Source organism: Patella vulgata, chromosome 2 (genome assembly GCF_932274485.2).
Source record: "Patella vulgata chromosome 2, xgPatVulg1.2, whole genome shotgun sequence".
NCBI classification, from domain to species: Eukaryota; Metazoa; Mollusca; class Gastropoda; family Patellidae; genus Patella; species Patella vulgata.
In genome coordinates this window covers 42,167,784-42,193,455 of record NC_065880.2, presented here as the reverse complement: position 1 = coordinate 42,193,455, position 25,672 = coordinate 42,167,784, and the positions used below count along the sequence as shown (strand labels likewise).

The 25,672-nt window shown below is 35.6% G+C and overlaps 1 protein-coding gene and 1 long non-coding RNA gene across 3 annotated transcripts in view; both read left to right on the top strand.

Annotated features, from left to right (window-relative positions):
* LOC126810927 (membrane frizzled-related protein) overlaps window positions 1-14,754 on the top strand; it is a 63,271-nt gene extending 48,517 nt beyond the window's left edge. The window contains exons 2-9 of one of the 2 annotated variants that reach the window (XM_050536321.2): window positions 671-776; window positions 1,223-1,409; window positions 4,600-4,790; window positions 5,625-5,816; window positions 9,502-9,649; window positions 10,513-10,592; window positions 10,759-10,908; window positions 11,285-14,754. In XM_050536321.2, the coding sequence (XP_050392278.1) occupies window positions 710-776; window positions 1,223-1,409; window positions 4,600-4,790; window positions 5,625-5,816; window positions 9,502-9,649; window positions 10,513-10,592; window positions 10,759-10,908; window positions 11,285-11,781 (1,512 nt within the window). In that variant the 5' untranslated portion in view covers window positions 671-709 and the 3' untranslated portion in view covers window positions 11,782-14,754. Of the gene's footprint in view, window positions 1-617; window positions 777-1,222; window positions 1,410-4,599; window positions 4,791-5,624; window positions 5,817-9,501; window positions 9,650-10,512; window positions 10,593-10,758; window positions 10,909-11,284 lie in introns of those variants that run through there. The other variant, XM_050536320.1, reaches the window with a different exon arrangement.
* Window positions 14,755-17,352: 2,598 nt separating this feature from the next.
* Window positions 17,353-24,148, top strand: LOC126810938 (uncharacterized). Its single transcript, XR_007675331.1, has 3 exons — window positions 17,353-17,477; window positions 22,878-23,028; window positions 23,392-24,148. It is a non-coding gene; the product is annotated as an uncharacterized LOC126810938 (long non-coding RNA).
* Window positions 24,149-25,672: the final 1,524 nt, after the last annotated feature.

Sequence of the window (25,672 nt, the reverse complement as noted above, 5' to 3'; positions counted from 1 at the left end):
AGAGAGAAATGGGGTTTAACGTCCACTCGACACAAACTAGGTCATTTCGGGACTAACATATGGTTTAATTTTATTTACACAATTCGCTTGCGCGTAGGGGTCTTTAGCAGTGGAAGGAAACCGGAGGACCCGGAGAAAACCCACGAGGTTGGACAGGCGACCCTACTCCTTGTCACGTACAACCGGGGATTCGAAACCACGCCAGTCGACTCAATGACAGACTTTATGATACAGCGCGCGCACGCTAACCATTCAGCCATCCAACCCCCCAATCGCACCGGAAGTAGCATGAAATAACGGAAAGACTTTCAAATAAGTTGTCAATCTGAAGTTAGGAATCCAGACAAAATATTATCCGGATATTACTTTCTCACATCAATTGGAACACGCACAAACATACAGATGTTTCATTATGATTATTAATGTGTTGACATAACAATAATTGGCCACACAGACAGCTGTGTTTAAATATCTCACATATAATATGTCAGTGCTTAATTAATGAATTAATATAATAATAGATATATGCATCATAATAATATTCATAAAGTATATAAATACAACGCATAAAATCGACTAACGCCATTATCATTTCGATAACAACATGGTGGCTTGGACGTACATTTGTTTCTGTAAAATGTACTTACTGTTTAATGTTTTATCTTTTCAGACAAGGAATGATGGGAAAGGAATCCCCTTTAATGGCAGGATGAAACCCCCGCTCCCTGTAGCAATCCTAATTTGCATCATGGGAGTATCTATCCAAATAGTTCATTGTAAGTATATTTTATGTTGTGCAGGACAATAATGACAATTATCCTTTATACACTGGGAAAGATTGCCATTAAAAATTATTGCTACTTTTGAGTGCGACTAAGTTTACTAACACAAGTACCAGCGTACTATGGACCAGGAACTGAGTGTGACGTCATCGCAGCCAACTTTGATTTGTGACATATCAAAAACCAAAGTCCGTCCATCGATGCGCAATTGTCGAAGGAACGCACAAAACCAAGGCTTTTTTCGAAGCGTGTCGCCCCTAGAACAACCAGAGTAGCTGTTTGTGTCCACACACTGGTCCAAAAATAAATATGTTTTAGTAGTATCTACTTTAAGAGTGTACATCTTATCGCAAGCTGTCGCCGTTAGAAGTAGTTTCTGGAAACATCAGATCTCGGTTTAAACACTTCTAAAACCACTTCCTAATATTATGCTTTAACAGGTTCTGGATGTGATCATAAATTTAGTTCTAAGGATATGAAAACAGGAACCTTCTCTTCACCAAACTTCCCCGAAAATTATGCTGAAATGACCACATGTCATTATTTTTTTGAATCTGTTGGTGATGGTAGAATAGAGGTAGAGTTTGATTATTTTGAACTGGAAGAGAAAGGAGAAGGCGATTCAATGTAAGTTTATTGTTTTTATTGTGCCACATGATAAGAATGTTAAGAGTACCACGAGCAGGTAGTTGGTAAAGTTGTATTCGGTAGCAAGCCCATATGGCGGAACACAAATACCACTGGGATGATTACTCCTTTGTGGTGAATGGGTACAGCCATGGGTACAGCCATACACAAGAGAAATGGTAAATTTAACCAAACAAATTATTTAGTCGCATGTTAAAGAAGGGTATTACTTTTATTTATTCGAAATAAAACATAAACATTATTTCCTCTGGGTAAAATGTCGATCATAGCACAATTAGACCGGTTGGTGCAGAACAGTAAGACGTTAAACCCAAATTCATATCATTTACATTTTCTTTATATCTCAATTGCCCAATTTTGGTAACTCCGGAACAGAATGCTGAATATCGATAGTGTTCGTTTTCACTTGATCCCGATGCTTCATAATCCGTTTAAACCGGTTGCCTCTAGGTTCTTCGGCAAAGGGAAGGAATTGTGTGTGTGTGTGTGGGGGGGGGGGGGGTAACTACGGAACAGAAAGGTCGCGGAATTGCTGAATATCGATAGGGTTGGTCCTCTTATTCTTCACAATTTTGGAAAAAAATCTGTTAAAAACTATACACTATATCGCATTCACAAGGCATTCGGAAAACGGGGCATAACTCTAAAACTGAATGTCGCTGAACGCTGAATATCGATAGGGTTCTTCATGTTAAGCTCGTGATGCTTCACACTAAATTTGAAAAAATTCCGTTGAAAACTGTAACCTCTATCGCATTCACAAGCCAGTTGTTGACTTAGTGACACCATAATATACCAACACTGAAATGTAGGTGTTTAAAAATAGGAATTCTGTGTACTCAGGTTCTATTCCATGTGCGTTAATTTAATTTTCTTTTGGATCATTTTCATAATTACGACAGACTGATAACATCCTAAGGCATTCTTGTGTTCATTATAAAATATTAATCAGCCAATGAGTGACTGGGTAAACAAGAAAACAGTCTAATCGGAGTTTACAGGTCTTAAATCCTCTATTTCCTTTCATTAAGATGGCGTGTTGACATGCAAAATATTAAAGCATTTTACATTTTATCATCTCGCTTTTACTTAGATGTACTCAGATATGTAAACGTTCAATACTGGCGATTACACTTTATAATATACTTGTTTAAAATGTTATATAGCCGTTGATCAAATTCATATCATTGATTCATTGCTTAAAATGTAGAAAACCAAATTAAAAATTACTCTTCAAATTCCTAGAGTGAGGTATTCTATGCGAGATTTCGTCAAACTCCTTTAAAAGCAGCAAAATGGTGTGTATGACTCGTAAATATTGAGTTTCGATGTTTATATCTAAACAATACATTTGTCTGAAATTTCGTATACAATCACATTTTAACATGTCCGATGTATTGTATATTCACATAACGTCAAATCAAAAATAACTGTTTAATCGACCAAGATCTTCAAAGCGCTAATTTCTCTTTACGTGAAACCATACATTACAGGGAAAACACATTAAAACCAATAATTCGTTTGTAAAAAATCCTGAAATGAGGAATTAATATTCTTGTATTGTGGTTCTGTGTAGAACGATATTTTCCCCGTGATGTTGAAAATAAACAAATGATTTAAATGTCAGATCCGCAAGGATATAAATTAACGGCAATATGGTGTGTTGTTCTTCGTGTTTCTTTTTAATATATTTCTCTGGGTTGAATACACCCTGTCGTTTATTGAGCTAATCGCTTGTGAAGACGGTAAAGACAGTCTTTTAAGCCTTTCTCTTCGGATAATTTTAATTGACGTTGACCGATTACACTTGCTTCTAGAACCAAGATATGCATAACATGCATGCATATTGTACTTGTGAGGAGACTGAGCTCCCGGCATTGATTAAAGTTACAATTTCATATTTCCTAAGGGAGTCAAAACATAATTATTTCTATGTCTTTTCCTCAATAGGTTGTCAACTCACTATTATACGATCATAGGTGTCATTCTCACACTTAAAACTCATTTACACCGGAAATAATAACACAATTACATCCCAATTACCTCCCTTGTTTTCTATTCTCCACCATGGAGTAGCTATCTTCAAACGTTTGAATTTAATATGAAAATGATATTTTTGCCAATTCCTCAACTGGCAATAGTGAATTATAGGATTAATAGGATTATTCTTTAACAAGGTAGGACTGTTATAGATACCATCTATATTAGGGCTTTATTTTAATACATTTTAAAAATATAACTTAAAAATATGAATTTGGAATTGCAATCGAGTAGGGCAATATTGAAGATATAGTGTAGAAATATTGTCGTTGCGACATTGTTTTTAAATTTATAGACAAGGAATATAGAAAAATGATGGCATTATATTGTATTAATTAATATCTTTGGCAAATTATTAGATTCACACATATATATATGTACTTAAATCAAGTTAGCGAATGAGTGGCATATTGTTACATAAAAAAAGGGTTATAATTTGGTAAACATTGGCTGGTTCTGTGGGAAGAAGAATATCATGTATTACATGTGATAGGAAAAATACGATTGCATCATTTGCCTTGTTTAACCAATCTCTATATTTATTTACATCATATTTGACCAATTAGATAATTGAAGGTCCAAAACCCAAATCTACAAAACTATCACATTTGTGAGCAATCGCCAGACAGCAGACAGACTGTGGAAGGGAAAAGATGTAACAGTTTTTATCAGTACTACAATAGATGCGTCAATATTATAATATAACATGAACTGCAAAACATTGTATTATTTTGAAATTGGTAGAAAATCTTTCTTAAAACCATTTTGGATCCCCTGATAGACCCAACTCATTATTTATCAGTTATATCAAACAAATTAGATAATGCGTAAGTTCAGTACATGGACTAATTTTAACCCGAAAAATCTAAAACAAATTCTGGTTACCCCTATCCTAAAATGATCAATTGCAATATCAATTTTATAACGTGTAGTCTTATATTTATATGCTTAATAGATAGTAGGTGTTTCAAGGACCATCGACATTGCTTAGCATAACTCATAATTCACCGTGCCCAGTTCTCACGGTACCGCCCCCTCTCCCCCACCGCCCCCACAAGAACGAATTTCATTTATTACTACTACCTTGCTTGGTCATGCATTAATCATGTCTGTAATTTACCTATTTCAGATGTCGTTTTGATTATATAGATGTATTCAGTGTTGATAGAATGGGATACAGAACAAGACTCAACAGATTCTGTGGCAAAGAAATTCCACCTACTATTATATCTGTTCAACCCAGTCTAGAAATAGTATTTGTTTCAGATTATACTAAAATATCATCCGGATTTTCAGCACACTTTACATTTCTAGATGACAGTAAGTTTTTCTTCTTTGCATCATCGGTCAACCGTACTGTAGTCGGGCAATACGCACCGACAAACTAATGTATCTTAAACTAGAACATACGATATCACTTCTTATTCGAAGAGTTTCACATATCTAACAACGACTGGTGACTCCTCTGGTTTGTCTGCGATATAACGATTGCGGAAGCAGTTATCGTCAGGGAGAAAGGTAGACGACTCTTCAGGTGACTATATTGTTACCATATTGTAACGTACTTCAAGAAATACTAGTTCGAACAAACCGTTGTACACACATTACATAATACCCTTTTTATATCAAATAGTCCACACAGGAAATTGTCTGGTGCCATACGCGTGGGATATTAACAACGGCCAGTGAACTGACATGATCGAGAAATGATAAATGTAGAACGGAAATCAAACGGCAATTTAATACAAACCATTCTTTAAAAAGCTGCTACTCAATCGATTGTCAATCACCATAAGTGAGGACATCTGATATTGGCGGTACCTGTAAGTAGTTATATAACGGAAATGGGTACTCTTTTTGTTTCTATATGATCATCAAGAAGCACTAGACCAGCACATGGCCAGCAGAAGCACCGTATAAAAAAGCGTGTATCGTGTGCTATTTTATTAATTACTTTTTCATTCATATCCCGGATTTACTATTAAGTTAGAAGTTTAAAACTTGTAGCATTCGATGAAAAAAATAAATGAAATTGTTGAGAAGAAGAATGGTGAATATTAAAATAAAATTCATGCTGTGGGGATTTAAATATAATAGGAAGTTATTTCTTTCACCAGCCATTGTAAAATAATTGATTTGAAAAATATTTTACAGGTTGGCGACCATTTCGTCCGTCTACTGCTGGTTGCGGTGATGAAGTATTAGATTCTGGTGGTGGAGGGGTGATTACCTCTCCCGACTATCCGTCTCCCTTCCGTCGTGGATCTGAATGTACATGGTTAATAAAAGTACGAGAGGGACAACAAATTGTTGTCAATATTATAGCCCTTGATTTAGGTGTAACATGTAAGTATAGACACACATCTAAAACCTTTATCTAAGGCCTACTATTAAACCGCTAAAAATTCTTTACGGCCAATTACAATTACACCAAGTTATGCGGTAAATCGGCTCATAATTCACTAAAGATCGCAGGCTAGCGATGCCAGCTAGAGTTGATTATGGCCTAGAAAAATTAATTAATGTCTAATTAATAAGTTAGATAACATTTCAGGACTAAAGAAAGACCTGCAAAAGACAGATTTAGCTCTTCATAATGTATGTTTAAGCTAAATTCACTAAAATCGATTTTAACTCAATTTAAAATGGAATTTAAAATCTTCGCGTTTCAGAAAGATCGATTATAACTTAAAAATGAAATTTTAATAGATTTCAGTTAAAATAGCTTGCACATGCACAGTGCCGTTTTCTGGAAGTTTGCATACGGGTGTAAACAAATACGCTTCGGAAGTCAAAACTTCTGACCGGTTGAACTAACGGTTACAAAATCAACGGGGAGAGTTTCATACGTTATAGCAATGTTTGCACATGATCAAACAGATGTAAAGATATGAAATAAATTATTGGAATGAGTTTTTTGCGTTTTATTCGATTGGAAATATATCGTTGGGTTGGCCTTCAACTTGGCGCTTTCGTAACCTTGGCATTTGATTTATTCGCAGGCTCGTAATGTTATGGTGTTTTGGATTACAGGAACTATGGAGAATTGTCACCTACAAACGTAAGGCGCTGGCTCGCTAGCCTGGAGGTCGGGTGTTCGATCCTTGCATTGGCCGAGAAAGTTCATCTCGATTTTCCGGCGTGGTTTTCCCTTGTCAGTGATGCAGAACAGAGGGCCTGACAAGGACAGCTGCCTAGTCGTTCGGCTGGGACGAAAAACCGAGGACCCGTGTACACTTTGGCGTGCACGTAAAAGAACCTTTGGCAGTTGGAATTCGATATAAGAGTAGGCCGTAGCGCCGCTGCCCGGGCAAAATTTCCCTCATAGCACACTGTATGGCGTATGCCCGTCTTCAATTAGCCCAGGTTAGGTGCAGAAGAGTAGGACGTTAAACCCCATTTCATTTCATTTCATTTCACTTACAAACATATTTTATTTGAGGGCGTGTTTTTGGAATTTCATAAAACTCGGTTAATATTTTTAAAAGATGAATAAACTGAGCATAGCGGTGTAAAGTCCGACTCAAACGACGGCGTTTTATGAACTAATCTGGGCCGTAAATTATTGTCGAATCTTAAAAGTATTTATCAAATTTGAAACTAATTCGTCAAGATTTGAAATGTACCCTTTCAAGGATACTTCGAATATGCCAAATTGCCAAACTCCTTATTGGATAATGCCTATCTATCTTTATTATCGTAACGACTGTAGTAATGACAATGGAGGCTAGGCTATAATTGTATGGCATATATCTAGGCTCAGAGTGAAGTAATTTGACTAAAAGTTTCAGCATACTCTCTTTTCATTGTCTATTTTTTTAACTATTATAGCGATAACTGTGAGCTTTTTATCTAATCTTGCCTGACGTCGCTTTAAAGTGATTAAAATTGAATTTTAAATAGATCTAGACCAATAACATTTTTCAATAAACCGATTTGAACTCATTGATATATATTTTTTTACAAATAATCTTAACCCAACAACCACATATTAAGAGTGAATACTACTCATATTGCATGTCTTGTATTATAGGCCTTTACGCCTTTTAATACCCAGAAATTGGCCATTTTAGACCATTGTACACGAAGATATTTTTTTATATAAATAAGAGTGCTCGTCTTTCCACATTAGGTATGAAATGGGTTCAAATATCTTTTTATGAATGATTGTATGGTAAAATTATATGAGAGTATGTTCATTATTCCTAATAGATCTGTCTGTCACAATAATACTAACAACTAAGCCTCAATCGATGTTTGTTTTTTATGTCGTGGTCCTAAGTTAGGAGTAGGAAACGGTGCTGTCCTAAATTAAAATTAATTTTAGTTAATATTGTACCTAAAATAGTTTTGTGAAGGACATATATTTTAAGTTCCGATAAAATATTATTTTAGTGGATTCATTATAGATAAAAACTTAAAAAAAATCGTTTTGTGAAACTCACCTATCTTAAGTTAGGATGATATTTTCGTTTAAGGCTATTTTAAACATACATTATACAAGAGCTAAATCTGCCTATTGCAGGTCTTTCTTTGGGCCTGAAATGTTATCTAAATTATTAATTAGACATTTTAATTAACTTATGTAGACCATAATCAACTCTCGATGTCAACGCTAGCCTGCGATATTTACTGGATTACGATCAGATTTGCTGTTCAACTTTCATTCATGATTTAATCATGAACTGGATAATCGAGACTATGGTTTTTTTTATCGTAGCGACTTTAGTAATGATGATCGAGGCTTGGCCGAAAATTCGATCGCTAAAATCTCAGTTTAGATTGGATCAATTTGACTGAAATTTTTCCGCAAATTCCCTTTACATTATCTAGTTTTTAAATATTATAGTGAGAACTCTTTATCTAATCTCCCATAATGTATCTTTAAGGAGATGTAAGTTTTTGTGAAACCGACCCTGCAGAGATCTTTTAATGTTAACATCAGCTGTTGATGTTTTAATGTTAAAATCCGTTGCTGACGTTCTAACGGTGACATTTTTTAGGTAGAGCCTGTGTTCACTCGGAAACTGGTATTATATTTCTACTGTGCAGCATTTGTGCTTAGGGTGTCACCCATTATCGAAGTGCTGATTTCTTCGTAGAAGTCTTCGGTTCTGAATAATTCAGCATAGGATATTATCTATGAATAACAAGCCAACAGTGTGGCTGATGTCCCCCGCCGAAATCCCCAAATAAATAGATGACACATATTAAATTATTGCACATCTATTTTTTTTCAAAAGTATCGAGTAATCAAACTGATTATCAACTATACACTAAGTTTCATCACTCTCTATCAAATAGAATCAAAGTTATCTTGTCCCAAAGCATCGACCAAGGAAATTGCTTATCTCTGCTAAGCAAATGCTCATCTTCACACTCTATCAAGGCATTGACCTAATAAACACCTACACCAAGTTTGAACATTCTAGCTCAATTAGAAGGAGAGTTATTGTGTTCCAAAGTCTCGGCCAATCAAATTGCTTATCGCTCTGCTTATCCTGAGCAGAAACTTGATCAATATCGAACTTAGTCAAGGTTTTTTTTTTGTATAAACATATTTTATTCAAACAACATGAATAGGATTGGGTAACAGGCAGAGCCTATGTGAAAACCCTCTCAAGGTATTGATGTAATGAAACTATTCACCAAGTTTCATCACTCTTACTTATTGGAACTAAAGTTATCGTGTCCCAAAGCATCAACCAATCAAATTGCTTTTTTCTACTTACCCTAAGCAGAAAATGCTCAGACAGACAGCCAGGCAGACGGACAGACAGACGGGCGAACCCATTTTAATAGCCCCCTGCTTTCTTCGAAAGGCGGGGGACACTTAAATATAGGACATAAATGTAACTTATTATAAAAGAAACTTACATAGATGCATATGATGTATATAATTCGACAAAAAGAGATGAACACACAATTTGATTAGATAACCTGCAATTGAATTAACTCTGAAATAATGTCATTTTATATCCTTGCCTTTATCTATCATATTTTGACATTTAAGCCATATTTTTTTTTGTAGCCGAAACGTGTAAAGATTTCAAGTTATTGATATATAATGGATTTGCTACACCTGACATGCTACCAGAAATATCTCTATGTGGAGACTTAAAGTCTTATAGTCCTAGTAAAAGACATTTTCTATCTCATTCATCACGGGTTGTGATCAGGTAAGTCATTGTCATTTGCTGAGTTTATCATATGTGTTTTCCTGCATCAAAGTTATTATGCTTGCAAAGCTATTATCTTTTTCATCACGGGTTGTGATCAGGTAAATCATTGTCATTTGCTGAGTATATCATATCCATCTGTTTTAAAACACACAATTAAAATCTTAGCTATGTGTTTTCCTACATCAAAGTTATTATGCTTGCCTTGCAAAGCTTCAAGTTTCTGGTTAACATCAATTTTGTGCCTGCAAAAATAAATATCCAAAGTGGTAAAAGGCACTGATAATGCTTTTAAGAACCTGCTGTGACATGTTCGTGTGGTATCTCCGTGTTTACCAGCACTTGCGTTTCCCGAATTATAAGCATGAAGTCAAAGTTCATAAACGGGGTCGAAGTGCATTAATCAATAAACGAGTTACTCAATATTTTTATGATGCCAAATACCCAGAAACGTTATCGATTTCAAGAGGTTGTAGCGATTTTGTTTTAGAGAACTTTTATATAATTCCATTTAAATTTAGATGCATTAGAACATGATGTAGATAGTCGACAATTACAATAAAGTTATTTTATGTCACACTGGGCCAGTGCCGGATTAACCATTAGGCAAATAAAGTAAAACAAGTTGTAATCTAGCTACCGTATTCTTACAGAACTGCCAAAAAGAAATGGTTCTGTTTTTGTATTTGTAATAAATTTTCCGGGCAGATAATTAATTGGTAAAATCTCCAAATACCATGGCTTTTCTACAACGTTTCTGCTCTCGATTCATTTTAATAAGGACAGCATAAATGTCATTTCTCCGTTGGTCCATATTTCAGAATTTGAAACTCTTTGTAAAAATGTTTCAAAATGTATTCCAGATTTGTAACAAGTGAAACGGATGTTGATCATGGAATTGGTTTTAAGTTGAGTTGGGCGGCCGTACTGATGCCTGAAGATGGTAAGATAAATACTGTACATGTTGTTTAGCCTGCAATGACCTTTTGGACCAGAACATTTTATAAATGAGTAAAACCGTAGTAAATTTGAATGTGATAGCCTTATGTTTGAAAGTTTTATCCACACAAGATTGAGAGTAACTAGTTTTAAATTTGTTATATTTTTAGGACCATGTGGTCAGTTTATATGTGCTGGTGGTCAAATGTGTATAGATGATATTTTGTGCGAACCATCTCCTAAATATTGTATTCACAAATCATTACGATGCGATGGTGTCCCGAACTGTGGGCCATTTGATGACAGTGATGAAAGAAAGTGTGAGTATCAGAATAATAATTGAAACATATTTTGATAATTTATTATGTCATAGAATCCTGTCAATGATGTTATACACCATTCAGAGTTTGCTTTTTATGGACTTCGCGGGCAATGTAACTGCTTTGGTCCTATTTTTCTTTGCCAGGAAACCCATCTTTACAAAACTTCGGACTCTTGCCGAAGTCATCTTTATGACAAACAACAACACTTAACATGTTCACTAAAAGATTCTCATTTTCATGAGATAGACTGCAAAAGTGGATTTCGTATATCTCAAGATAAGAATATTGCGTGCATGTAAAACTTTAGAACATGCAATCATTGGGATATTTCAAATAATATTTATATAATAAAGAATATATTTTCTGCTTTCAGGTCCAAGAGAAATTATAATAATGACGGCGTCTATTGCTATACCTAGCTTGTGTGTTATTCTGCTAGTTGTGTTAGTTATATACTGTTATCGTAGAAAACGTGTGAAAAAATCAACATCTCAGGAACAACCTTTAACAACTAGTCAAAGACAAATATCTCGTGACTCCATGGCGCCCCGTGGTGGTCAGTTAGTGATGCATACAAGTTTTATAGACACTAAACCCATGGATGAATCCGAACCGGAAATAGATCCCGATTCTCTCCCCTTGCCGTATCCACCACCGGATTTGGATCAAACGCCGTGTATTCCTCCAAGCCCGACTATGCCACCAAGCCCGCCTATACCACCACCCCCGCCTCCGTGTATTCCTGTTGACAATGGCTTTATGCCGAAAGAACCGAAAACGAAATCTAGTTTAAAGAGAGATTCATATACATTTTCGCCACCTAAACAGTTAACTTATGAAGAGGGGAATATGATCATAGCTGAAATATGAATATGTGGTATTCTATGTGAAATTTTTGCACGCGGAAAAGAACCATGGGCTTACATTTAAACTACTATGTAACAGACGACCCCGTGCTCTAGACGTGAATCATTGATGTAAAACAATTGATTTTTAAACACTATCGACTTAACAGTTACAATAGCCATTCTGTGACCTCCATTTAAAATCATATTTTAAGTGATCACAATTCAATATCAAAATGGAATGGATTCATGTATCATTATAATGATACTATTCGTGTTATATACTTCGTTCGTTAAGCAAGTTAGACAATCTTTGTTGGTTATTCTATATTCATAATATAATTTTGATTATGGGCATTACATTTTTAGATTACAATTTAAAGTTTGTGTGTTAAGGCCCCCTAAGCTGATTTGGTTAGATAGAATGGTGTTATTTTTAAATATTTACATGTAATATGTGGGTGTGTTCCGACCAAAAAAAAATCGCGTTTTCAATATACAGAATAACTCTCTTGGTGCGGAGCAAAGCCTGGATGTTCTCGGTGTGAAGATTGTCAAATTCGAAGCACTAACAGTAAAGCCCAACATTAGGTTTTCGGTTTGAAGAATAGCGGCCTGTACTTTGATGAAAAGAAAAAATTCTCGTTTTTAATAAACATAACTGTGAAGGATAACCTCGACATTCTAGGTGTGAAGGATAACCTCGACGGTCTAGGTGTGAAGGATAACCTCGACGTCCTCAGGGTGAAGGATAACCTCGACGTTCTCAGTGTGAAGGATAACCTCGACGTTCTCTGTGTGAAGGATAACCTCGACGTTGTCGGTGTGAAGAATATCATGATCGACGTTTAGAAAATATTCCACGATAGGGTTCTTGTCGTCAAACCTAACGTTGTTGGAGAGAGAAAATGACCATCAGATGTCACCATCATCGGTCAGTCCCCTGCGATAAATGGGAGAAGAGTCGCGGCTCAACAAAAATGAAATTTTCTTATTGTAAAAATAATAATATACAACCATCGAATAATTGTTGTTTATTATTGTTTATATTCGTTATGTTTTATTCTTATTTACGATACCTGTATATTTTAAATCTCAAAGAAATGTTTTGACTATGATACTGTTTTGGAAGGCAATAGAAAATAGGCAAACAATAGAAAAGACAATGGGTGCTTTGAATTATTCAAAGTTTCCAAAAATGTTAGGGGAATAGAAGGTTGTTTTCTTTAAAATTGGTCAAATGTGTTGTCACATTTGCGTTGTAAGTGACGTTAAAAATTTAATACTATTTTTGTAAAAACACTATTTTCTTCTAGTCGAAATTGAAAGGAATTTTCACAACCAATTACAATAATCCGAATTTGTGTCGTTTTGTGAGAATGTGAAAGATACCGAAAGGAATAATTAATCAGTGAGTGAAAGGGGCGTTTTTGTGATTATTGCCACATGCTCTACTTGTTTAGTCGGATCAGGGCAATATCTGAACGTTCATGATAACCAATTGTCAATTCCGTTCAAAAAGTTTGTTTTTTTATGATTGGTAACTATTATGACATTTATATCAATAAATAATGTCTTCGGGTAGCATCAAGGCTAGCTCAGACGCCTTTATTCAGACAATGTCTGCCACAAACAATATTCATACATAAACTCTATTGAAACTTATTATGCCGAAAGGCTACCATATTGAATATAACAAAATTTGTCTAGCGTCAACTAATGACATGCTGTTTTGACATTGGTCTTTATTACATCAACAAAACAATTTTATTGCGTAGAAAACAATAGAATAATTGTGTGGTTCTTTACTAAATGATATTGCATGAACTGCCTTAATGAATACAGGCTCATGGTTTGCCACTACCCGGGCAGTATCCAATTGATGAATATGTTTTAAGTATGAGAAAATTATGGTAAAGTTGGTATCTGTTTAATTATACTATTTTCGTTACATGCCATAATGGTATTTTGCGAAAGTTATTAAAATTGGAAACTGGATGTCAATTATTTCTACAATTATAGATACTCTAATTTGCGCATGTGCGTGGTGTTCTAGGAACCGCCTTTTCTAAAATGAAAATCTCGGATTGACGAAACCTATATATAACAAGAAGTTTATGACATGCTGAGAATTGTTAGAGATAATATTATTGGCATCGATGACTTCCGTCTGCTTTACGTCGAATTTATTGAACATTTTAAAATTGTCTTAGTCTTTAATAAAACATATGATAAATTGTATTATGTTAGTGGTATGATTGACGTCGTGTAATTGAATATTAAGAAGGATATATATACATTACACTATAAAAATATCGTTTTTAATTGAAAATTTATTCAAACAGCGGTCATCGTATGTTGAACTTACAACCCAGCTTAACTCTTAATGACGGGCGTCATGGTTTCGTGTACAATTATTGGCAGTTGAAATTCGAAGAACAATGTGACGGAAACGCCGCTGTTGGGGCAAAATGTCTGCCCTGGCACATTGTATATATAACCATAGATTCATAATGGGCATGGATAAAGGTGGAATTGAAAACTCCATCACGTTAATTCATTAAAAACTGGACTGTAGGCCCATTGGCATACAGCTTTATCAACAACTGAATTATCTGTGTTAATCAGAAACGAAGACGGATTTATTTTCGTTAAATATCTTATCTAAAACATGTGTGGGGTGGGGGTGAGGGGTCTTCATTCAAATCAATCAGCCATTTGTTTAATTAAACCTCAGCGCTGCAGCCGCTAATGCAGCTTATCGAATTGTAGTCAGTAGTTAAAGTGAGTTGAACGGTTGACTTGTGCACGACTTAAATTGACATTGTACTCGTGATAAATTTTCTAGTGATGTTTGTATTATTGACACGTTTGTTTTTTAATGATCATTGGTCATTCACTATAATAGATGTTTTAAATGTATTATTATGTCATTGACATTGTCCAAAAGTTTATGTATGTTAAATATTCGTTTAAATAAAAGATCATTTTGCATGAATATTGGTTGTTTTTGCAGCAGTATATCTTTCTAGTTTAACCCACGGGCTGCGTACTATGTCTAAAGTCTATAACGTTCAGGGAAGCCGCGGTGGTTCAGTAAGCAAGACGCTGCTTCATTTGTCATGTGTTCCGGGGTTCGATCCCGCTGTTGGTCAAGAAAGTTATATCGAATTGCCAATTGTCAAAGGCGCTTTTACTTGCATGCCAACGTTAGACGGATCATCGGTTTTTCGTCCCATTGACAAAGGAAAAAAACATGCTGGAAAATCCCGGGGAACTTTCTCGATCCCCAGATCTCCTAGGTAGTGGTCCATCGCCTTGCTCACTGGACCACCGTTCTCCCAATATTTGATGTATTGTATCTGTATACATTGCCCGGGTTCAGACTATAGATTTCGAAGTAGTAAATAAGGCAACTTCAAAATCGTAACGATTTACTGACCAAACAATCGACCGATTAAACATGGTCTTAAGCTACACGAATGTATTATTAAAGGGAGTTAACTTGAATATTGGAAAGGGGACAAAACAACAATGTATCCTATGTGTACCCCAATCCAGCATTTATATCTTTATATTTGCCGAAAGTTGGGACATTTAATTATTTCAATTGTTGCTTTCTAACCGATTTTGTTTCAGATCACTAAGAACATCAATTTTATTAAAAATTTAAAATTGTGGTGCGTAGTGATATGAAGTAAATCACTCAATATACTATATTATACCTAGATTAAATACAATCGATTGCATCACATTTATCACAGTCATTAAAACTGTTTTTATAAATATATAGAAACATCACACAATAGGGCAGAAAGATAAACTCATACAGCACGGTCAACATTGTATTTACAAATCACAGACTGTGTCCAAAACATCCTTGTGCCAGTTTGACTTAACACTGTAAGCAAAATTGTGTTCATTGTTTGGACATTTCTTGTAAAATGGGTACTAAGTGTATAGTTGCTACTTTCGTTTAGAAAGAGGCGCTACCGGTTACGTTCGTTTAGAGAGGGGTGCTACTGGCTACTTTCGTTTAGAAAGGGGCGCTACTGATTTCGTTTTTCCATCTTCTGAAATAAGTTTCGGTTTGTGATGATTCCAGCCATGTTGAAGATCGCCAATTTCATCATCAGTAAGTCTGCTATATGGTCGTATAGTACTTGTAAACATCACATTCTTATTGTCCTCGCATTCCTCCCACACATTTTGCTTTCTTTTAACCCGGAGCGTGAACGCGTCGATGGTAGTATGCCTAACTGGGGTTTTGCAACGGGATTTCAATTGTCTCATATATCCAGGTTTCTCAAGTTCCTCAATCGGTAAGCCCGGGTCAGTTATACTGTCTTTAGCACTGTTGGACTTGTAACCACCAGATGGCGGTCTTTCCACGAGAATCATCGGTTCATAGTTTAACGCATGACTTTTACGCACAAAATGTTCCCTCATTTGATTAACCTGAGATTTCATCCGTTTCATTTCTCCTTTGATTTTGTTTAATTTGGAGTCCAGTACCGGATCATCTTTTGTATTTGTGTTTAACAAACATTCCCCGAATTTTGATTCTTTTGGGTGTTTAGCTGTAAGAATGGCCTTCTCCATTTCTCTGCTTGATTGCCGAGGTATTCCCAGTGCATCCCTTAATCCACGGTTCATTTTATGTGTTACTGGAATAAAAATAACAAAAACAACGCACTTTAATTTTTATAAATTATAATCAGTTTGGGCTCTTCAAAAGACAATACATTTGCCACTTAAATCGGATACATGCTGATTTCTTAGGCTAAAATAACATTGGGCCTATATCCCGATGTGCGATATCAGAAAATTGTGTAATCTAAAAATCAAAATAGGCAGTTCCGGGTTTAGACGTTTATGTAGGTAGGAAATCTATTAAATATCAATTTGTAAAGAAATGGTCTATTTTCCGTGTCCAAAAGATCCATCTAAAATATTGTGATTTCGGAAATGCTTGCTCAAAATACTGAACTTAAGGTTGCTAACCGTCATTTGCTTAATTGGGTCTCCTGTTGAACGCTAGTTACCGTTCTTAGTCTCTATCATCCAGAAAAATATTCTACAAATTAGTCTGGATATGTTGTCAACATTTGAGAATAATAGGTCATTGGCTAGATCATCCGGTCTTTTACATTATCATAAACAAAATCTAAGGGAGGTGATTAGTCCAAGATGTTGACACCCATGAAATTAATTCAAGAATGCCATTTCAAAAAATCCATTTGATTGCATGCCATTTCAATATCCAAAACTCTTATTTTTTTATTGTAAAATTTCTCTCTTCATCGGCCATGTCTATGTTATTTTTTTAAATTAATCCTAATTCGTCGTACGCGATTCATGTTTGTTTATATCAATGCAAGAATTATGTGATTTATTGCTGGAAGGGGTGCAATTCTTACTTGACTTGGCCAAAAGATACTTGAAAATCAACCACATTAAAAACCGAACTACCGGCTACGCATGGGCAATGGACTGTTCGTCAAAATATTGACTAGGAGGTTCTGGGTAACCGAGACTATACATTTATTAGCTTGTCTGAACAACAGAGCTTCGCATTGTTGTTGAATGGAGCTAGCATAAAGTAAAATGGGGTTTAACGTCCTATATATTGTATTGGACGTTAAATTTGTATTAAACAACGGAGTGCTACGGTTCTGCTCAGACTAGACTAATGAAGATGGGCTCCCGACTAGTATAAAGGTTTCTAAGTACTTACACGCTTATATATATAATTACTTAGTTCCATTCACTAAAATATATCTGGGGCGGATCCTTTAAGAAAGTTATGTTATACAATTTCGTGTTGATTTCTCAGTGGGTCAAGGATATAGTTAATTAAATGACTTTTTCCATGATGTATTCAGAAAAAAAGCAAAATTTGAGAGAAAAAAAATAATTGCTAATTACATATATATTTAAACAGGTCTGTAAAAAAACCTAATTTAAGTTTATCACCAACGATCATACCACCTATATAGTGTACAAGTATATATTTCACAAAATACTCGCCATCTTAAATACTAGCTTACCGACATAAAATAATATATAATGTATGTACCTTTAGACAATTAAACAACAATTACAGACGTTCAAGATTCTATCGTTCTTGAATAGTAACACCACTGAAACACGCCGTTACTACAAGTACACAAATCTCGACCAACATAAAATCACGTAGTAGGTTCACAATATACGATGTACACACATTCACTATACAAATATGCCATTTGAGAAATAAGAGGCTATTTGCATGGTCCGCTACTATGGGTGCATACTGTTTATTTTTCTTCCATAGAAACGAATATTCCAAATCATGTTTTACGATTAAGAATAAATTCAGTAATATAAAAATTATGTCCCATCGTATGGTTTGTCTTGGAATTGCTATAAAGAGTACCAAAAGACGGGAACATAATTACCACCCTTGACATCTAGTATAATAGTCCTACTCGTGGCCTAATTGCCTTTTGACGTTATATTACGGGATCGTCTAACAGAATGTATAGGTACAAAAATATAAATTGCATTTTTATTACTCTACAAACAAATCTTTAAAACAAATAGTGGTACTTACAGAGCACATAAAGTAAATGCATAGAAAATTGTGTGCTTTAATGTCTTGTAGTGGTTTGGCAATCTGAACAACAGACCCATCTTACTTGCAGCTACCATTTATTGAGTTTTCGAACGGTGGTTACATACTGTGTTTTGATATACCAAAACAAAGTATATTGATGACTAATTGAGAGATATTCGCTCACAGTAGACAATATAGACTTATCTCCCAAAACAAAAACAGAATAAATGTTTTTTTTTAAAGTGTGTAATACTCGACACCAATATACTAGCCAGTAATAATAAGGTGTACTCGTTTATGAATGTCTCGTGCTTAATCCACAGATATATAACAGAATATAACAATTAAGATCATTTATTTTATATGGCGTCAGGCTGTTAAGAATGTGTTATAAATGTGTCATAACATTTGAGAAAATCTGCGATATCACCTTTGGTGGAAGCGAACGTTTTTTAACCACCACGAACGAATGGTGAAACACTTGATACAGCTTTGACATTGGTAAATCAGTTATATGGCACCTTTTCTTTACAAGTTAAAATGTATACACACATATAAATATTGTCTTTTAGGGGCCCGGAAGGGATCGTGTTGCTCATGCAAAATCATGGGTCACCACGCCCCTGATACACAAGCTATTTGTTTTACATTCGCTCTAATATGGTTTCCAATCACAACGTTATAATTTAGATCAACACAAAAAGAGAATGGTCGGTTATTGTCAAACATTAGTAACCTCTGTAATTGTTCTATTTACAACTTTACACCTTCTCTGTACAATTTATTGTAACTGTTACTGAGAATAAAATAATTAGCACCTAACTATTCAGAGGACTGAGATTGTTGATTTGGTAATCAAGCTTTGGTTGCATGTCATCTATGAAACCGCCACAGCCGTAAATGAGAGAGAGAAATGGCGTTTAACGTTCACTCGACACAAACTAGGTCATTTCGGGACTAACATATGGTTTAATTTTATTTCAATAATTCGCTTGAGCGTAGGGGTCTTTAGCAGTGGGAGGAAACCGGAGGACCCGGAGAAAACCCACGAGGTTGAACAGTAGACTCTACTCGGGGATTCGAAACTACGCCAGTTGACGAAATGACAGACCTTATGATACAGCGCGCACGTGCTAACCATTCTGCCATTCCCCCTCCCCAGCTGTAAAAGTTTTCTGTCGTCGTACGACTAGATTACAATAAGTTTTATCTGACAATAATTAGCATTCCAAAAAGAACTCATTGGTGCCACATTTGATTCATCGTTAAATACTTTATACATGCTTGGATTAAGAAACGATTAGTCTATGGAGCTGAGCCAAAATGTATAGCAAATGCCGCTATGACCATCTCTTCGGATGTTACTATAACTGTAATCGAATAAATTGAAATATGTTTTTGAGCATTCGACACGCAAACGGTCATATATCGGATAATTTAAATCACGGTTGCCTGGAATTGGCGAATAGTGTATTGTGATCAAAATGGCTCCGTGCACATGGACGATTAAGTTGTCGTTTTGTTAGCGTGACAATCAGGTTGGCTATCGATAACCAAACATTAGAGTAACATAGAATTGTAAACCTTTTAAAATTGTGTAATTCAATATATTTGATGTACATTTATTAAATGATTCGTGTAACTTACCTGCTAAGAAAAATGTACACGTTGAATTATCAATAAATAAGTAACAAAGACCAGACTTAACAACATGGCCTTATGTTATTTATTGATTCGAATACTCATTAAGCGTTCAATGCATTGAATTAATTCAAACAGTAAAAATATAGTAAACTATTAAAACCAATTTAACCTACCTCGACTCTAGGAGACGAATGTTTCCTTACTTTTGTATATCTATATATACCCATGTAATATATTCTATATCAATCATTCGGATCTACCTGTTGATCAGTACACGTGACACGGCAAGCTTACATTGGATGTATATCGTTATAACATCTATGTAAAGTATATAATCACTGCCTTCAAATTCTTGACAAGGTCAGCAAACATAATAGACAATATAGATCTATTCTTCGGGTATGCGTATTGGTCACGCCTCAAAGATCATTTAATGAACAGTTACCATCTTCGTCAACCATTATCTTAGTGAATTTCTTATTTCAACCGTTAAAAAGATTCCAAAGATTATAATATCACTTTATTGTTCTGATCATCTGATCAAAGGTTTTAATTTACTCAATACGGAGTAACACACAATACCTGGATTTTCTCATTTGAAAGAGGAATACCCTTTCAGATTTATGATAAAGGCGATAACAATTCTTTAAAGTATCTATCGATCACTGACATATTAATACTTCAAATAGTTTGCTTTCAAAAGTTTATTGTCGAATGAAGTCGAAATTCATTTATATAAGATAAATCGTGTAGTATGTGACAAATTTATTCATCCGATAAATGAAAATCACTCACACCACTATTCAATTATAAGTAACCATTTACCTCCTATAAAATTAGCAGAACAGTACGACGTTAAACCCCATTTCATTTGATTTCATTTCATTTCCTATTAAATTGTTAGTATTCGATTCCGGAAAAATCGCCACTGGATTTGTAATCTTGTTTTCTGCCACTTATAATGTCTTTTTGAAACCGGGGATCACGTGGCTAAGTGGGTAAGACGCTAGCTTGCTAGCCTGGAGGTCGGGTGTTCGATCCCTGCATTGGCCGAGAAAGTTCATCCAGATTTTCCGGCGTTGTTTCCCCCTTGTCAGTGATGCAGGACGGAGGGCCTGACAAGGAAAGCTGTCTAGTCGTTCGGATGGGACGAACAACCGAGGTCCCGTGTACACATTGGCGTGCACGTAAAAGATCCCTTGGCAGTTGGAATTCGATATAAGAGTAGGCCGTAGTGCCTCATAGCATTCTGTATGGCGTATGCCCGTCTTCATTAGCCCAGGTTAGGAGCAGAACAGTAGGACGTTAAACTCAATTTCATTTCATTTCATTTCTTTTTGAAACGCCCCTTTTATCAGAAAGGTTTAAATAACAATACCCACCACGAATTTTACTGGACGTGCTTGTGAAACATAATGCAGCTGAAATGTGATTTTCGGATGTATGGCGCATTCTCGGAGTTCAAGTGCCTTCCACTTCATAACCCATTTCAGCAGCATAAAATCGCGAGTATTACCATTCTGTCGAATTCATTTTTTGTGTTTCAGAGAATTGATCTGTGGTGCATTTCACATGTTATCGTCAGTTGCTGCTTTTACATGTATGTAAGGTTAATGTATCTCTCAGTCTCAAACGTGATTTTCAACCACCTTTATTACGTAATCGGCATTTTAGGGCTCAAGAACTTGTCTTTAAAAAAGAAGGGCATCCGTTAACGTGCAGAGGCGACCATGCTACCATCCGTCGAAATATATCTATTTGAAGGTTTAAATCTACAGCGATCTGAAAGCATATCATATACAAATGTATAATCAATTAAGAATGAAACCTAAATATTATCACCAATGACCTACATTTTTTTTTTGGGTGTATTTTTATAGCCACCAAACTATATTTGTGTTACTGTGTTAAAGAATATTGTACTTGTAATTAATTTTGGTGTGAAACAAACTGCAACGAAAGAAAAACTGTCTGTCATCACATACGTGAGTTATAATTAGCAATCAAATAAAGTGTTTTAATGAATGAAAAAAACACCGTTTAACGTTCTACTTTTCTGAGCCAACCGGGATAATGAAGACGGGCATACGTCTTATAGTGTGCGATGGATAAAAGATTTGCCCGGATAGCGATAGTTATACATGTACACTGAATTTGAAACTTTAAAACTCAACCAATGAACAAACAGTATTCTCTTGGATTAACTTTAATTAGTTCGTGAGCCTACGGATAATGGAAGTGACTTCCGCAAAAGAAATTTAACGGACCATTAACAAACGACACGTTAGCAAAATAACGATCCGTTAGAGTTTAACGGATCGTTAAAATAAAAGAGTTTTGAGCAACCGGTCCTGGACTATAGTTTCGTGTTAATTACAAAGGTCGACCTTTTCGGGCATCAAGTTATATGCCGTCAGTCTAAACCATGCTGTTGGTCAAGAAGAAACCCTTCAACAAACACTGAATGTTCCAGAGAGGGGGGTGAGTCGACCCACGGTCGGTTTTACGCGAAAAATATTTTTTTATTCAACTGACTCTGACGTCATAATCACTATGACGTCATAGTCTATTATCTTTGTTGGTTTTGCCGAAGAAAGACGAATTTTGCTGTATTTCTATAGAAAACCATCCATAATCTTCATTATAGTGTTATATTAAGACTTATATTTAAACAAGATGAGTTTTATTCGAGCTGTAAGTATTTTAGTGCCAGTTTTGGTAATATATTTTATGTTCTTACTCCGAAAGGTTAATGTCACTTTCAAACAAATGGGTCGAATTATATTTTTTGAGTTTGAATAACATTAACATCTTGATTTTAAGCTAGAAATTTGACATTTTTTTGTTTTAAGCAAGGAATTTTATATTTTCTCTTATAGGTAAGGGATTTATTTACAAGCTGTTTTGGTGTAAAAGGAAGACCAAACAGGGTTGCACCAGTCAACAAGATTTTAGTTCAACCTGCAGCTAATCCGGTTTTTAACAGAAACATCCTTAGATTACAGAACTATGAAACTTACGTCCCTACAGGTAAGTTGGAATAGAATAAGTAATACGTATTTCTAGGCTTTCTTATACGAGTATAATCATTTCAATTTGGAAGAGAGAGAGAGAGAGAGAGGGAGAGGAGAGAGTAACGCCCACTCAATACAAACTGTTATTTCAGGACTAACATATGGTATATTAGGCCGTGGGAGAACCTGAGGAAACCCACGGTGTTAGGCAAGCGACGTTACTCCTTGTCACTTACAAACTTAGGATCGGAACAACGCCACTTGACCCATTGATAGCACTTATGATCTAAAGCGCACGCGTTAGACCATTCGGTCACTTAATCTATCTTCTAATTTGGAATAGACTTATCCAGTAACACTTTATAAAAACATTTTTCAGTGTTTCCCGTTCTGCCTATTCAGAGACGAGCTGACAAATTCAAACCTAGACAAGTTGAATCTACACCAACTTTATCACCCCGTCCAGCTTACGAAGAAACAGCCCCGCGATTACTTCGTTCAATGCACACAAAGTTAAGCAACTAAAATAAGTGTTTAAAATGTCCTTAGAGCCATTGGAAATGTCTCTGGGATTCGGTGACTCATCTTTTAAAAAACGACCAAAAGAGGCGAGAGCACCAAGAAGACTATAGTGTCGAAATATGCCTTTTTGAAAAGAAAAGATACGAATCTGAATGCAGTATATCTTAAGTATTAATTATTCTTCTCTTCCGGTCAGATGAATCAGAGAGCCAGTAAAAATGAAATCATAATGAAAAGATAATAACAATAAGGAAATGACCTGGTATAGATATCTAAGCTGCCGTTCCGAGTCCTTGTAGCGAGATATTTCTGGTTGTTTTTGCCTGTACTAGATCAAATTAACTTGTGTTTAGTACTTACGTGATGCAAATAGAAAAAAGGATTAGAGAAATAAAAACTATGTTCGATTAACAACAATGGTTATGTCGAATCTCTACTAGCAGCTCCGCCAACCTTCCAAGTCATCGTGCATTTTTCCCATAACATTTTAAAGCAGGTTATATGTTGTTTCTGGATTTGTGGTTTCTAGATTTGCTTAACCAGCTTAGTTGTGATGATGTTGTTTCTGGACTTTCGTAAGCAGCTTAGATGTGATAAATAAGCATTGATGTAGTGCGTCTCATTCATTTTTTGACAGTGGGGACGGCTCTCCCTAACTATTTCTAGTATATTCAAATTACAATACTATAATGTAGTTGTATGTGTAATTTCCATCCCTAATAGAAATATGAGAAAGACTGAATAACTGTTTCAATTCCGTTTGCTATAACTGGGATAATGCCTCACTTAACTATGATGATGTACATGTAGAGTGCTATATAGCGTATACACTTTGAGGTATTGTGGCTTAATTCCCAAAACTAATAGCCATTCCGTTTCTTATAGGCTGCCCCCCCCCCCCCGTCTAAGTATCTGCTGTAACGTGTGAATCAATAAAAAGAAATTAAATAATAGCCACCCACTTTCCTATAGACAGCTCCCTCTGTTCTTCGTCTCTCCCTTTTTAAGTACTGCACACTGTAAGCTAGTGTAGATTGTTTGTATAAGTATCTTCTGTAAAGTTATAAATACAGATGGTGTTATAAATACAATTAAAATACAGATGTGACATCATCCTTTGATGTTGGCCTACCATTATTTGAAATAATGGTACGGGCAATGTGCCAAGCGTACATTATTTATACAAGTTGAAATATTGGACCCGCGTGACGTATTTCATTGAAATGCACGTGCTGGATAGTGTCTGTATTTTAATTTGTTTAATGGTCTCGTGCAATATCAATACTTAATGTCTCGCACTCGACCATTAAACTACACATAATAGCCACCCCGTTTCTTATAACCCACCTCCTCGGTTCCGCCCTTTTTAAGCACTGCACCACTGTAAACAAGTCTAGATTGTATTGTCAAAGTATCCTCTGTAAAGTGTTAATTAGTTTTTTTAAAATGTTATAGATAAAATAATAGCCCCACCCCACCCAATTTCTCTGTTCCTCGCCTTTTTAAAGCAATACACCACTGTAAAAATGTGTAGATTCTATTGTCTAAGTTTCTGTTGCAAAGTGGGAATATAACTAAATAATTGTTGATTTATCTGTTCAGCAATTTTAGGAATTTAGGAAAAGAGAATGAAGCTCTGCTTACCCAATTAATATACATGTGTATTTTATCTAACTAGACTACTTCTTCGTCTACTAGTGTTTTAACGTCCGATTTCGCCGGTAGTGATATCGCAGACAAGCTGTCTTATTTTATTATGCTTAGCGCACGTGCGGGGGTCTTTCCTGTGGGAGGAAACCGGAGAACCTGGAAGAAACAAACGAGGCTGAGAAGGCGCTCCTTTCTCCAAACCACATACGCTCACTGCTCACACCAGGGATCGAAACCCCGACCGTAAGCCAGAGGTGACCGGCCAGCTAGACCACCCCAACCCCCCTAATACCAACACCTTTTTTAAAAATATATATATAAGACGAGGGTGTCGCAAATAATACGCCGACCACCAGCTTTCGTATCTACTTCCTTTATACGAACAATAATAGGCCTACCAAGAGCACCGTTATGGTTGGCCTACCGGATAGACTTCCCAAATATTCGAAGAGAGCGTCGCAGTATAATAGGGTCTATGGTATAGTCGT